At 52.7% G+C, this 14732-nt stretch overlaps 2 protein-coding genes across 5 annotated transcripts; both read left to right on the forward strand.

Moving 5' to 3' along the window:
* The first annotated feature begins 679 nt into the window (after window positions 1-679).
* Window positions 680-9197, forward strand: cep131 (centrosomal protein 131). 4 transcript variants are annotated; one of them, XM_058066899.1, is made up of 30 exons: window positions 680-818; window positions 1401-1602; window positions 1687-1778; window positions 2282-2393; window positions 2461-2576; window positions 2686-2790; window positions 2859-3029; window positions 3093-3210; window positions 3287-3394; window positions 3476-3656; window positions 3726-3820; window positions 3900-4031; window positions 4599-4740; window positions 4824-4921; window positions 4997-5173; window positions 5244-5441; window positions 5506-5643; window positions 5719-5844; window positions 5910-6026; window positions 6191-6220; window positions 6503-6605; window positions 6669-6870; window positions 6951-7058; window positions 7126-7243; window positions 7316-7390; window positions 7462-7604; window positions 7676-7853; window positions 7938-8134; window positions 8201-8261; window positions 8352-9197. In XM_058066899.1, exons 2-30 carry the CDS (start codon window positions 1402-1404, stop codon window positions 8433-8435), a joined length of 3726 nt encoding a protein of 1241 aa, XP_057922882.1. In that variant the 5' UTR covers window positions 680-818; window position 1401; the 3' UTR covers window positions 8436-9197. The 4 variants fall into 4 exon arrangements, with proteins under 4 accessions (XP_057922882.1, XP_057922883.1, XP_057922885.1 ...); XM_058066900.1 differs by having other exon boundaries at window positions 3296-3394; XM_058066902.1 differs by having other exon boundaries at window positions 1401-1587.
* A 2006-nt stretch (window positions 9198-11203) lies between these two features.
* On the forward strand, window positions 11204-13997 carry st6galnac (ST6 (alpha-N-acetyl-neuraminyl-2,3-beta-galactosyl-1,3)-N-acetylgalactosaminide alpha-2,6-sialyltransferase). Its single transcript, XM_058067250.1, has 10 exons — window positions 11204-11356; window positions 11791-11948; window positions 12024-12264; window positions 12337-12502; window positions 12595-12769; window positions 12834-12972; window positions 13038-13141; window positions 13215-13298; window positions 13361-13460; window positions 13522-13997. Exons 2-10 carry the CDS (start codon window positions 11818-11820, stop codon window positions 13690-13692), a joined length of 1311 nt encoding a protein of 436 aa, XP_057923233.1. The 5' UTR covers window positions 11204-11356; window positions 11791-11817; the 3' UTR covers window positions 13693-13997.
* Window positions 13998-14732: the final 735 nt, after the last annotated feature.

Raw genomic sequence — 14732 nt, forward strand, 5'->3', positions numbered from 1 at the left:
AACGTGAAAAATTCAGTCGGTTCTTCTTGCCAGAACTTGGGAGTTGTGGAATGCTGACACCTCAGTCATTATTTATGAACATTGATCCTTTAGCTTGATGAAGGTATGACAGGAATGAAAAGCTTCATGTTACCACGTGTGCCCCCCGCCCTTCCTCCTTCCACAGTGGAAATGTTAGACATCTGTGAGCTTGCCAGGCCTCAAACGTTATCTTCTTCTGTGTGGAAGACATAGAAGTGTGTCCTTTGTTGCTCCAATGGTGACCTCCCAGTCTAAAGGAATCCATTCGTTTGAGCGTTTCAATTAAAGCGTGGAAGCCTTTTGACCCCCGAGGCCGCCATCTGTCAGGGCAGCGTATGTGAGGATGTAAAGGAAGGCAGCTGGCCATGAAATACAGAATAACAATGGTCATCTTTCCTTGCTATCGCCATCATCATCATAAGCACCTGAGAGGTATATTTCTCTCTCTTCAGACTTAACTCAAGACTAAACAGATTAATCGACCAACATTGTAATTCATATTTTACAGGTCTATAGTTTGCTTGAGCTTGGAGTTCAAGCAAAACAACTATCACGCCTCCTTTGGTGAGACAACCGAACGCCCCCAGCTGCTGCATAAAACTGACGGCTTGGCTAAGCCAATCAGGTACTTGAATGTCAACAGCAAGCCAATCAGCCGTGCAAAGAGGCGGGGCAACTGAGCGGCTAAGAAGCGGCCAGTGTTTTTCTCAGTTGATTCTGAACATTCCCCTTAAAGTGGACATTAAACTATTTCTTGTACGGTTTGTCTGCAGGCATGCTTCTATCCACACGCTGAAGTAAGTCACGCACTTTTATTTACTTTTTCACTCGATCGCCAGTCCGTGTGTTTAGCCGGTGAAGACTGGTTAGCTTCTCTGTGGCATCTGCTGAGGAGCAAAATGTCTTTTTTTTAATTAGTCTTTTAAATTTGGAATATACATCATAACCCTTAGCTGGCGTGTCTACTGGTAGGATGGAAGCAGACATTCACGTCCTCGTCGTGTTTTGACGCAAACATTGCTAACACAGATTGTAACTGTAATTTAGCTCGTTAGCATTAGCGTCGCTATACGTACCTTACATGACACTTAACGTTATATTTACATTTATTCCTCCTTGTCTGACTGATGACTTATGTCGTAGTTGACGAAGCTAACACACAAATGCTGCATTTAAGATGGCGGCTTCATTTTAATATACTGTTTGTCAAATGTTTTTCGTCTTTATTAAGGGTTGATGAGGAAAATCAAAGTTGTCATGAATGTGAGCTGCAGCAAATCTCCGGCGTGCTTTTGTTGTTGGTAACCCTGGAGACCGGAAGTTGCTTTCTTCATATGCCCGCTTAATCTGTTTGATGTTGTTTCTGTGTATCTTTGAAGGATGCACACTACACGAAGCCCCTCCTCCATCTCAGCGATGCCCCCGGCACACGCTTTGGACCTCAGCTTGTCCGGCTCCCAACTTTCCATCAGCAAAAGACCCAGCAGCGCCTCACCTGGGAAATACTTCTCTCGCTCCGTGTCCGTATCCGTGGCGTGTGAGAGCAGAGGGAAACGCAACACCGTGGTGAGGAGCACGTTGGTGCGCCCTGTGACAAAATAACCAACCCCCCCCCCCCCACCACCACCAAGCCGTGGTGTCGTAATAAATGAGCGTTCTCCGCAGAGCGATGCCTTTGGAAGCTCCCGCTCCATCAAGAACCTGCGGCGATCCAACAGCACCACTCAGGTTAACCAGCAGGCCCACGCCGCCCTGAGGTACAACATGCTGCGTTGTCATTGGCTGACCTTATCTGAGAACAGTGTGTGTGTGTGTGTGAGACAACAGCTGGCAGGCCTCAGTCGTGTCAACAATGGAACCGTGGCGCCGGCGGCTGCATGACAATGAGCTGCTGCTGAGGTCGCGGGGTGCAGCCACTTGTTTTGTGTCGGGTTGGAGGGGAGGGCCGGGACCTTTGGGGGTCAGGTTACTCCTTACCCACCCAAAGAAGCAAGTGAAAGAATGAAAGTGTGTGTGTGTGTGCACGCACGCTCTGCTTCCATTGTCCAGCATCTGTTAACACCAGAACACCCCCCCCCCCCCCACCCTTCCCCCAGCGCACCCCAGCATGCATCACTGTCAATGTAGAGGAATGTGCCGGCAGCTTGAGTTTGAGCAGCTGTGTTTTACACCCCCCCACACTCAGGCTAAGCTAGCAGTTAGCGTCTTGCTACAAATACAAGTCAAGATTTTACTGACCTGTGTGTGTGGCTCCTCCCAGTCAGGACCAGAGCGGCGACTACCTGACGCTGCTGGACAGCGGCGCCGACAGCCCGAAGAAGCTCGGCGGTCTCGGCAAGGTGTCGCCAGACAGAACCACGTGGAACATCCTGGTATTTAAGACACGTTTAATTGTTAAACACACACACACACACGCTGAAGGTTTGACATGTGATGAAGGATGACCAGCCTCGAGCGCCCACCCTGCTGTCAAGCGCCCGCAGCAGCGCCAGTGCCGACTCGCCGACCAGCCTCAAGAGAAGAGACGCCGGTGCCCCCTTCACTGCCAATAACAGGTGGGCGGAGTCTGTCACACACACACACACAACCTGCTTAGTGGGAAAACACGTACAATTCGGGGAGATGTCCCCCCCGCTTCTAACTTGTGTTGTTCCTGTCGCTCAGGAGCAACAAGGGCGCGGTGGGGAACTCGGTCACCCCCATCTTACACAACAACCACGCGGAGAAGCCACTCACGCCTAAAAGCTCCAACCAAAGGCCGGCCTTCAAGTACGTACTTCCTCTCTAGTTCCACAGGAAGTGTCCGTCGTGTCTTTCGGCTCATATTCTTCTCTCAGTAACATCCTGAAGGCCACAGCCAATGACGGAGCGTCGCTGGAGAGCAGCTCCCTCACCAAATCCCAGAAGAACTTCTCCTCCACGTCTTCCAACAACAAAAGTCCAGCCCCCCAGCGAGGTAGCCCGGTCCCATCGCGGCGCAAGGAGGTCACGGAGGAAGAGGCAGAAAGGTCTTTTACTCGCTGATTGATGAAGATGTTCTCCTCGCTGACTGCGTGCGCTTTGCGTTGAAGGTTCATTCAGCAGGTCAACCAGTCCGCCGTCACCATCCAGCGGTGGTACCGACGTCACGCCAGGAGGCGGCACGCCAACCAGGCAACACTCAGGCACATCCTGGCAAGTAAAAGAAAGGTGTGTCTCGTCTTGCTCACGTACGTTCACTTAACGCCCGCCTGCGCTAACGTGCCGTCTCCTCGGCCTCTCGGAGGAGTGGCAGGAGCGAGCGGAGGCGGATGGTCATCTGGAGCAGCCCAGAGACGACAGGAAACGCATTCGTGAGGAAAAAGCACGCCAGGCGCGCCTCGCTGCTATCCAGGTTCGCAAAAGTCCGATCCCTTGCCGCGACAGTGACAACACCATCCAAGTGCTGACGTCTCCCTCTGCTGGTGGCTTGCAGGAACTGCAGCAGAAGAGAGCCCAGCAGCAGGTCGCCGAGGCGGACGTGGACAATGGTGGGCCGAGTGGCGCGGTGGGACGCAGGAAGCCGCAGCCGAAGATTTACCCAAGCACCAGGGGTCCAAACTCACCCGGAAACATCGGCCCGATGTCCCCGACAGATGTCAAAGCCAACAACACGGGTGTGTGTGTGTGTGTGTGTGTGACTTTTAGGTGTGCAAATAATACTGATGATGCGATGATGCCTTCAGATTTCCATCTGAGCGTTGCGTCCGACATCAGCGAACTGGGCTTCAGGGCGGTCTCTCCGGTTCTGTCCAATCACAGAGCCTCACCGTTTTTCCAGGTGAGCCCCCCCACTCTCTCCCTACTTCCTCGCCGTTTGGTAGAACTGCATGTCTACTGCATGTTTTTTTCCTCCATAGGCGCTTGATGACGATGACGCCGCAGAAGAAGACGCCGACGTGGAGCAGCATCAGGACAACGACAGGAAGTTGATGCATCAAGCGAGAGCTCGTCCGTCTCTCCTCAGCGGCACCCGGCCTAGCGCTTGTGATGTATGTGATTTAATCGTACTACGTGGGGGGGCGTCGTTGTCCTTAAGACCGGGGTGTCCAAAGCTTTTCCTCTGAGGGCGAAATTATGTAATTGAAAATATGCCAAATATAAATAAGTAAATATTTCCACTTTTTAAAAAAAAATTATTATGACTTTATTACCATGTGATAAATTATATTTTTAGAATGTATCCCAGGCAAATAGAAAAAAAAACAGTCTGCAAATGGCCAGCGGGCCGCACTTTGGACACCCTTGTCCTGCATTTCTACAAGTCTGCTGCTTCATTGGTCTTTTTTTTTTTTCTTTTTTTTCTTCTTTTTCTTTTTCCTTCTTTTTTTTATTTTTTATTTTTTTTATTTTTTTTCTCTTTTTTTTCTCTGCTCTTATGAGGTGAAATCTTAATTTGATTTTAATATAAGAGGAAACAGCGGTAGAAAATCGTAATATTAGTCGTGTATATATATATATATATATATATATATATATATATATAGTCGTAATATTATGAGAAACAAACAATTTCATTGCTTCATTGTCCAACGTCTCCCCCTGGTGGTGGCCTGCAGGACCTGCAGCACGCTGCTGAGACGGAGCTGGAAAACCGGAGGCCAACTGGAAGCAAGATGATTTCGTTGAGCAACAGAGGTCCATCTTCACCGAGGAACATCAGCCCCATGTCGGCGATGGACGTCAAAGCCAGGAACACAGGTGTGGGCGTGTCTTCATCATCATCGTCGTCGTGTGCGAGTCGTCTGTGCTGATACCGAACTCAAACTACACGCTTTCCTCAGACTCCAATCTGAACGTTCCGACCGACTTCCTCGAGTTCGCCTGCTTCAGAGCCGTCTCGCCACCGTCGTCCAATCGCAGAGGTTCTCAGTGCTCTCAGGTAGACAATGATGTCACTTCCTGCGTGGCAAGAACGCCGCCGTCACTTGATGTTGACCTTCTTGTCGTCCTCCAGGAACTTCCCGTAAGGTCTTTGGGCGGCGAGGACCAGCGGCAGGCAACGTCATCCAGCATGGCGTCCAAATCCACGCTCAATGACCTACTGGACACGCTCAAGCTGCTGGAGGCGGAACCTGAGCGTCTGTCTCAGCCCAAACTTTACAGCAAAGAAAAATACGCTTGGACCGATGAGGTCAGACTCCGCCCCCTGTCACTCTAGTCTGTCCATGGCCTCGTTTTACCGCCGCCTTATCTTCTTCAAGGACGGGGACACCAACTCTCTGACCGCTGACAACCTGGAGCGTCATGGCCAGCTCAGCCTGCCGCCGCCGCCGCCGCCATCGGACGGAGCGGCGCTGCTGTCCGAGGCCAAGCTGCAGAGCATCATGAGCTTCCTGGATGAGATGGAGAAATCGGAGCAAGAGCGTCCACGTTCCGCCACGTCAGGGTCGCAGAGAGAGGTCGGCTTGGCGGTATTTTGGGCTGTCGGCAACGCCCTCTGACTCCATCTTGTGGTCCCTCAAGGCCGTCTTCATGGAGGAGGAACTCGCTGGGATGGACCAGGCATCTGCCACCGCCGCCGAAGTGTCCGGATCCATCATGAAGATCAAAATGGAGCTGGAGGAGAAGAAACGTGTTGTTCTCATGCTGCAGAACGCTCTGGTGAGAAGACGCTCACGCTCTACTTGGCTGTCAGGGTTCTGGTTCCTGTTGTGACGCTCATGTGGTTCCGCCCAGGCCCAGCAGAGGGAGCTGACGGTCCAACACGTGAAGGAGACGGAGAAGGAGCTGAGCCGCAACCTGCAGCTGCAGAGGGACCAGTATGAGGCCACGGTCCAGAGGCACCTGGCCTTCATTGACCAGGTAAGACAACCTCGCGTCCTCGCCGCGCTTTCCTCCGTAACGCGTCTGCGGCGTCTCGTCCTCAGCTCATCAGCGACAAAAAGGCTCTGAGCGAGCGATGCGAAGGCGTCCTGGCTGAACTGAAGCAGGTGGACCACAAGTACACCAAAAAGATCTCGCAGATGCAGGAGCAGCATGAAATGGTGCCTCAGACGTCACGTTTGCCTCCTGCTTCAGCGTCTCGCTGTCTTCTTTATTTCTTTTAACCGCCTCTTCTTCTCCCCCTCGTCCTCCTCATCCTCCTCATCCTCCTCGTCCTCCTCGTTCCTGTGGCCGCCGCCGTGTGTCTTTTGCTTTCCTGCTTCAGGTTTGGCAAATCCTGGGTCCGCTGTGCGAGGTAACGTCTGCTCTCCCCTAACACGCCGCCATCTTTTTTTTCCTTTCCTTCTGCTCGTTTGTCCCGCATGCCACCTTCATGCCACCTTCATGCCACCTTCATGCCACCTTCATGCCACCTGCTGGCTGGATGCTGCGTGTGCATGTGAGTCTTCTTCATCCTTCCTGCTCCTCATCGTCCTCGCTCTGCTCCTCCACGCTTTTGTCGTATTTTCCTCTCACACTCAGGCAAAATGCTCACCCTCTCCCTTACCCCCCCCCACCCCCCCAATCACGCACGCAGGAAATCAAGAAGCTGAAGGAGCTCATGAGCGTCACCGAGAAGATTCGGCGAGAGAAATGGATTGATGAGAAGACCAAGAAGATCAAAGAGATCACAGTCAAAGGTAAACATCTGACTTGCTTTTCTCCTCCTCCTCCCTTTTCATCCTCCTCCTCCTCCTCCTCAGGTTTGGAGCCCGAGATCCAGAAGCTGATCTCCAAGCACAAGATGGAGCTGAAGAAGCTGCGCACTCTTCACGAGGCCGAGCTGCTGCAGGCCGAGCAGCATGGGGCGCAGAACTGCGCTCGCCAGTGTGAGGGCCTCCGCCAGCAGCTGGAGAAGGAGAAGGAGGAGCAGTGCCTGAGGGAGCGGGAGCTGGCCAAGCAGAGGTGGGGGCGAGGTGCCGCCGCCGTCGCCGCTCCGTAGCCAACTTGGGCGCCGTGACCGATTGCGTTGTTGTTGTTTCTAGCTTGGAGAAGCAGCTCCACGAGGAGGAGATCTCCCTGCAGCAGCACAGGAGGCGTCTCCACAAGGAGGTGGCCGAGGAGAAGGAGCGGCTGGCGCAGCTGGCGGCCAGGTAAGACCGAAGGTCATCTCCGCTCCGCCGTACTCCGCTGACCCCCCCCCCCCGTCTTGACTCGCAGGCAGCGCTGGGAGATGGATGAGCTGCGGCGGCAGATGGAGGAGAACGCCAGCGCGGCCGGTCGGCTCCTCAAGGAGGAGCTGGACAAGACCAGAGAGGAGCAGGAGAGGAGACACCAGGTGCGACGTCGCCACCGCCATCTTGCGAGCACTCGGCTGACCGTGTATGTGTGTGTGTGTGTGTGTCTGCAGGCGGAGATGAAGACGCTGCAGGAACACTTTGAGCAGGACAAGATGAACTGGGAGGAGGCGTTCAGGAAGAAGCAGGTGAGGCGGAGGCGTGGCCTGCTGTCACGCAGCCAGTCACGTGAGGCTGATGACGGACATGTGGTGCTCAGGAGGCGGGACTTCTGAGACGCGAGCGCGAGATCAGAGAGGAGCTGCGTCGGGAACGTGACAAGGAGATCGAGCTTGCCATCTGGACGCTGGAGGAGGAGACCAACAAAGACAAGGAGGAGAGCGAGAGGGTGGCTGAAAACAGGTGTGTGTGCACGTGTGTGTGCGTGCGCACGTGTTTGGGACGTCACAGCATCGATGCGGTGCTTTTTCCAGGGTGAAGCGCGTGCGGGAGACGTACGAGATGGAGCTGAAGGAGCTGGAGCGCTCCCTTCGGGAGGCGGCGGAGAAGCAGCAGGAGATGAGGAGGCAGCACTCGGAGACAGAAGAACAGCTGATGAGCACGCAGGAACGCCTCAGCCAGAGAGAAGAAGATCTCCAACACGTCACACAGGTCAGCAGCGCCTCCTCAGGTCGATGGTCATGTGACCTTCAGCCCCCGCTCACCCCACCCGGCCGCCCCCCCTTGTGCTGTCAGATCCGGGACCAGATGCTGGCCGAGCGCCGCGGCCTGACCGAGGTCATCCGACAGGAGTTTGCCGAGCGCCTTCGCGCGGCGGAGGAGGAGAAGCAGAGGTTGAACGTGGAGGTGTCAGAGGCGCGAGCGAGGCTGCAGCAGGAGGTGGAGAGGGTGACCAAGGAGAAGGAGGCGGAGCTTGATGAAGTCCACCAACGGTAAGCGACACGCGTGACACGTCGGGCCGCGTGACTCCTCATTGCTTTTTGCTTTTGCATCATCAGAGTGAGGTCGGCCATCTTGAAAAAAGAAGAATCGGTCAGCGCTTTGCGGAGGCAGCACGAGGTGAGTCGTGACCCCTACGTGACCCCCACGTGACCCTGAGAAGAGCCGTAATTGATAAGCAGGTATAAACACCACCCTGTCGTCTGATAGGCTGCTCTGAAGAGGGCGGAGCACCTGGAGGCCCTGTGGGAGGAGCAAAGGAGACAGTTGCTGGCCCCGCTCCTTCCCCCGTAAACGAGTATATGGTGTCACCACCATCCCCGCCCCCGCCATGTTTACCTTCCGTTGGGACTGACCCGGGCCATGAAGTCACCGCAGCTCCGCCCCTTCCCCCCACGGCACCGAGAACGCCTCCGTGTTCCCCACAGAGCGGTTCCAGATGTTTCCTAACCAGCCCAGGCAGGCCTGCTGAGTGGAGATGGGTGGGCGGTGGGGTGGGGCGGGGCGGGCGGTGCGGTCACAATGACTCATGTGTTTCATCCCCAGGGGGCGAGTGTCCGCACAAGGAGTAGAAGCGTTCTAGAATGTTGTTGTTGTTGTTGTTGAGAGAAGAAGAAGAAGAAGACATGTCGGCGACGGCGTGATTGAGGAGGTCACATGTTCACAGCGTGGCCTTCAGGCGGCGTGAAGCAGGAAGAAGAATGTGTTAAAAAAAAGAGAAAAAGGTTTACGAGGACAGAGTGCCGTGACCATGAACGGCAAGAATGTCAGTGAAGGACACAGGGGCCCCGCCCATCCCATCCCATCCTGTGCTGGAAGTGAAGTGTGTCATTTAGCGTCTATTTATTTTTCCATGGAAGGACTCCCAGACTCCAGAAGAATCCCATTTGAATGTGTTAACTTTTACACTTTATTACGTGAAGCCATCTTAAAGGGGAAGTGCACCCGGAATTCCCGATCCTTATGTGAAACATGAACATATTTCTTTCCCTTTTAAGTGCATTGTTACATAGTAAATGTGTTAATATGAGCTAGCTAACAGCAGACGTCACCTGAGACTATTTTGGTTATTTTTATTATAATCATTTTGAGGGATTTATATAATAATAATAACCATGAAAAAATTCAATTGTGTAACAGCTTCATGCCTCTAGTACAGGGGTGGGCAAACTTTTTGACTCGCGGGCCGCATTGATATGACAAAATTTACGGGGGGGGGGGGCAGACTATTTATTTTACACGTAACAGTCCACCTGGTATTATTGTATCTGTAAAATTGTCATGCAATCTGCTATTATTATTTATTATTTTATATTTATATTTGAATATTTTAAAAATAACAAAATATAATAATTACAATAAAATTAAAATAATAATTATATTATGTAAAATATGCAAATATAACAATAATATTATAAATAATTAATAAATAATAATAATAGCATTAATATAATAATTATAATAATCATAACAGTTCTAATAATAATTATAATCTAATAATAATTATTATTGTGCTTGTGTTCCTTTTTTCAGGAGCACTTTGTAAACAACAGACCATGTCAAAAAACGAAATTGATAAAACCATCAAAAGGTTGGCTCAGGCCATGATGCCAGGTTGTATGTTGAGTTTAAATGAAATACTTTGGAAAGATTGGGCGGGCCGTATTCAAACACTTGGCGGGCCGGATGTGGCCCCCGGGCCGTAGTTTGCCCATCCCTGCTCTAGTTGGACAACAAATTTGCCTCACACATCTTTACACTACGGGAAGGAGTTTGGGAATATGTGCTTTTTAATCCCCTTGTCAACATATCTGGTTTTTGCTGGAAGGGTTGTAATGTGCCACAGAAGGTCCATAAGTACTACAATATACTCAGCTGTAAGAAAAACTACTACATAATCTGTGTACAGAGGAACAGGTACAGGAGTTCTATACACATGCGTCATCGGTGGAACCATGCATTGAATCCTCCTCATCTGCAAGAGCAACTGCAGTGAAAAGGAGGCTCATTAGGGGTGGATGGAGAAAGAGAAAAATTGTGACGTCACACACGCGAGGGGATGCTGAGAGCCGGCGTTTTAGCCACGAGGACCAACTGACAGGATTTCCTTTTCCCTCTGGACTTTGGGCAAGGTTCCGGACCCTGGGATTGGATGCGCGTCCGTGAGTGGAACTGCGGCTTTCACCTCTGTTTTGAGGACAAGCACTGACTCTTCGGGGAACTTTGGGACACTTGCGGGGGGTAAACTTTCGGGATTAATTTGGGGGTTTGTGGTTGTCTTTTTCTTACAGCTCCGCTCCCCCCCCCTGCGACCTTCCTTTTTGCGTTGTAGCCTCGTTACCTCTACAGGAGGGCCTGATCGTTACAGGGTGGCAGTGACAAGCACCCTACAGGTCACGGTGGCGGGTGCGGATTTCTGTGTATTTTATTATGCCATTTAATAAGCAAGAATAACAATTGGTTCTTTAAAGGCCTTCGACATTAAAAACCGCCAGGCGCCATGACCCACCTGAGTGCACTGAAGATGGCGGACGGGGCTTACACAATAAGCTGTGAAGAGAACTCATATGCAAATTCCGTGTTTTTTTTTTCCTTCAGTGTTAAGTTAAAAACTTGGAATCCTAGCATAAGAACATCTAGAACTGGTCCGGTATGAAGAACAATGAGTTCTTCATACCTCATGTAGACTGAACGTGTTCGAGATCCCGCCAGACGGCTCGTCTCGGCTTTCAGCGTATTTCCTCTCTGGTGAAAGCTGAGCTGGATCCTAACCAAGCCTGACCTGGTCCACAGCAGCAGAACCCACAACGGTTCCCGACCCCCACAGAACAACACTTCAGCTGTTGGTGCTCAGAGAAAGTAGGGAATGTGTCATGTGACACTATACCACATGACCAGTGGACCAGTGAGATGCTTCAAAGAGCTAAACCACTTAAGACCGGGATCGGTTGATCACAGTAGAGGGCCGCAGAAACCTCTCCTGCTTGCTGATTGGCTGAGAGGCTGGGAACCCCCCCCCCCCCCTTATCCAGGCCCAGCCCCCCCCCCCCTTTCTTGACTGCTCACTGCCAGCAGCTGTTGCTTTCTCACAACGCCCCGCCCCCTCCAGTGAGGCCCCGCCCACCAGAGTCAGGCTGTCCTGGCAGCAGCTGAGCGTCTCAGAGTGCGCCCGACTCAGAAGACTTCACGGAGGGACGCTGGACCAGGGAGACGAGGTGAGACCTTAGACCCTGTCCCCCTTGTGATTGACAGGACGGTGACGGGGGTGGGCGGAAAGTTTCCGTGTCTGTGAAAGACATTCTTTCCATTGGAGACCCCCTTCCCCCCCCTCCGGCAGACTTTATTGTCCCAGAAGGAGGGGGAGGGACGGGGGAGAGTAACATGTTACATGTAACCGGAATGTTGGGATTTGGGAAGACATATGGGAAGCATGTCGGACTGCTTGTGGCTCAGTAGGACCGGCACAGACCTTCACCGCTCAAACTGTGAGCGGACTTCCTTCAACTTCCTGTTCCGTTGTTGTCGTCTGTTACGCTTGGCTCTCTTCTTCTTTCTGATTGTGAGGAAACAGGAAGTAGAATGAGGATGTGACGCAAAGACAAGCTGATTGGCTGAGAGTGGAATCTGATTTCTGTTTCTGTCAACGAAGGGGGTGGAGCTCCGCGTGACGCCAGGGATGGTAGCCAACAGGCGGCTGGTGCTGGGCGCCCTGACCGTCGCCTCCCTGCTTTGCGTCTACGTCCTGGCGGGGAACGTCCACACGCTGTCCTGGTCCGTGGAGCCGCTCAAGCGCTTGGCACAGGCGAGGTCAGTACGGAGGTCACGTGATCCGTTCAAATGTGTCACATGACATCACTAGGGCATTTGTTGTGTTTTCCGCAGCCAATGGGGGGACTTGGCCCCCTCGCCGTCCCCTACGTCCCCGCACGGGCACGCCCATAACACGAGCACGCCATCGGCGCACACGTACTCACTCGCCGACCAGAGAGTGTCAAACGTTTCCGATACGGACAAAGTGGACGCAACGTCAAGAACCGGGCGTCTCTCTCGCCAGGAGGCCACACCCACCTCCGACCCCTTCATTGGTGACGCTTACATGAGCGAGGACGTCCCGCCGCTAACTGTGGGTGAAGCTCTGTGTCATCACGCCGCCAGACCTCCTCCTGTCATGTGACCGGCGCTCTACCTCCCCCAGGACTGCCCGGACGCCATCCGAGGCCGGGTGACAAAGACGCAATTCGACAGACGTTTCCTGAAGAATATTCCGGTGCTGCAGTGGTCCAAGGACGCCACGCCGGATGAGCACCGCCGCCTCAGCAGATACGCCGGAGCGCACGGCTGGGGGGGCGTGACCTTTCAGGGTCAGTGCCACACGCTGTTGAAGCCCCGCCCCTTTGGAGGCTACCTAAGACTCGATGTAAAGGTGACGCTAACGATGTTTTGGGTTCGACAGAGCTAGCGGACATGCTAGCGGTGCTCAACTCGTCCGCCAACTGGATCATGTTGGACGACTGGAAGCAACGCGGCGCGGCGTCCCGGTGCAGCCGCTGCGCCGTGGTCGGGAACGGCGGGATCCTGAAGGACTCAAAGAAAGGGAAGGAGATCGACGATCACCACTACGTCTTCAGGTGGGCGTCTTAGTCACGTGACCCAGGGTGACATCCTCAACTCGGGAACGCTTCTCTCCTCCAGGACGAACGGCGCCATCATCGAGGGCTTCGAGGAGGACGTGGGCACCCGCACCACCCACTACACCTTCTCCACCAACACGCTTATGAACTCCATGAGGAACTACGCCACCCTCGGGTACCAAGGGCCGCCCCGGTCTCAGGTGAGCGGCACACCACATGACACACACACGTGAGCGTGATGCTGACCCCGCCATGCCCACCGCAGGAGACGCGGTACGTCTTCCTGCCAGATCACGACCGCGATTACCTGCTGATGAAGGCGGCTGCCCTGGGGGTCACGGTGCAGCGTGGGCCAGAGCGCGGCGTAGAGTGAGTGATGATGTCACCATGGCGGCGTGGGGGAATCACATGATCATCACGTGATGTTATGTTGTGCTCGCAGCCCGTCAAGGTACTTTGGGAAGGACGTGTCGGCAAACAAGCTGAAGATGTACCATCCCGATTTCATCCGCTACCTCAGGAACAGGTGAGGGCGGAGCAATCGCCTGGTAACCATGGCAACCAGACCATCAATTCCTCTCCTTCCAGGTTCCTTCCATCCAACACCCTCAGGAGCAAATACAAGAACATGTACCGCCCCTCCACTGGCGCCGTCATGCTGCTGGCGGCGCTGCACACCTGCGACCAGGTGAGGTCCCGCCCACTTTTGCGGTTTTTTTTTTCGGAACCTGACCGTGTCGTTGTCACAGGTGAGCGCGTACGGCTTCATGACGCCCGACTACCAGAAGTACTCGGACCACTACTACGACAAGCGCTACCACCCGGTGGGCTTCTACATCAACCACGACCTGCGTCTGGAGATGCTTCTGTGGCAGCAGCTCCACGCCGCCGGCCTCATCCAGCTCTACACGCGCTCCTGACGTCTTCGCCGTCCAACCACTTTCATCAAACGCCTGGCTGGCCTGCAGTTAAGCTAGTTGGACTTAGTCGCCACGGTAACGGCCTATTGCACTTCCACTGTCAGCGCCGCCATCTTAAATATTTTTTTTTTTTACATGTACTCCAAGTGAACCACTGCCCTCCTTTTTGTTTGCACATTGCCATGGCAACCGGCAAGCCACACAAGCAGTGTGGTGTCTTGTTGCTAGGATGCCACTAGCCTAAAATGCATTTCATTGACAAAGTGCCTTTTAAATGTGAATAAAAAGCAAACAGGAAACTTTAACGACTTCATTGTCCTCCTTTTTGTTGTCAAGCTTGTCCCGTATTTCATAAAAGGCTTAATCATTCACGCCCGGCACATAAAGCACAGCGTCTAACAACTTTATTTGTCACGCCGTGGAGACAATAAAACAAAACAGAAAAGTTCAAACACATCACGTGTGTCAAATGTGTTAAACGGAGTTAAACATGCTCGTAAAACATACTCGTAACAATGCTGCCATCCGGTGGTGGCTACTGGTCAGTGCACCCATCAAAACTGAATATTTTCTTGAAAAAAAACCCTCATGTGTATATTAAAAAGTGTCATAATATCTGGCCACCCCTAGGGGACGCGCCCCCAGTTTGAAAACCATTGAGTTAGTGTTATCATTTGTTTACTTTTGGCTGTGAAATGATGTTCCTGTTTGTGTGTTGTCTCCTTGTAGTAGCAGAGACAAGCAAGATGTAAAGGAGCTTTGCTGCCCTCCAGCGGCCAACTTACACAATGCATCCATGAAACATAAGTGATGGTTGGCTGGTTGGATGGTAAATAGATGATCGATATGGATAAAAGGATGGAGATGTTTGTCTCCGTGTTGGCTCCTCCCTCTTGTTTCCAAGGTAACGTCATTTGTTTACTTTTGGCTGTGAAATATTCCTGTTTGTGTGCTGTCTCCTTGGAGTAGCCAAGCAAGATGTAAAGGAGCTTTGCTGCCCTCCAGCGGCCAACTTACACAATGCATCCATGAAACAGATA

The sequence above is a fragment of the Doryrhamphus excisus genome, chromosome 3, assembly GCF_030265055.1.
Source record: "Doryrhamphus excisus isolate RoL2022-K1 chromosome 3, RoL_Dexc_1.0, whole genome shotgun sequence".
Lineage (NCBI taxonomy): Eukaryota > Metazoa > Chordata > Actinopteri > Syngnathiformes > Syngnathidae > Doryrhamphus > Doryrhamphus excisus.

Coding starts and splice junctions, on each gene's coding strand:
- cep131 (XM_058066899.1), top strand. CDS start 1,402: ATGCACACTACACGAAGCCCCTCCTCCATCTCAGCGATGCCCCCGGCA. Junction 2,577..2,685: donor CCCTTCACTGCCAATAACAG/GTGGGCGGAGTC, acceptor CCTGTCGCTCAG/GAGCAACAAGGGCGCGGTGG. Junction 4,741..4,823: donor CGTCAAAGCCAGGAACACAG/GTGTGGGCGTGT, acceptor CGCTTTCCTCAG/ACTCCAATCTGAACGTTCCG.
- st6galnac (XM_058067250.1), top strand. CDS start 11,818: ATGGTAGCCAACAGGCGGCTGGTGCTGGGCGCCCTGACCGTCGCCTCC. Junction 12,770..12,833: donor GATCACCACTACGTCTTCAG/GTGGGCGTCTTA, acceptor TCTCTCCTCCAG/GACGAACGGCGCCATCATCG. Junction 13,142..13,214: donor GGGCCAGAGCGCGGCGTAGA/GTGAGTGATGAT, acceptor TTGTGCTCGCAG/CCCGTCAAGGTACTTTGGGA.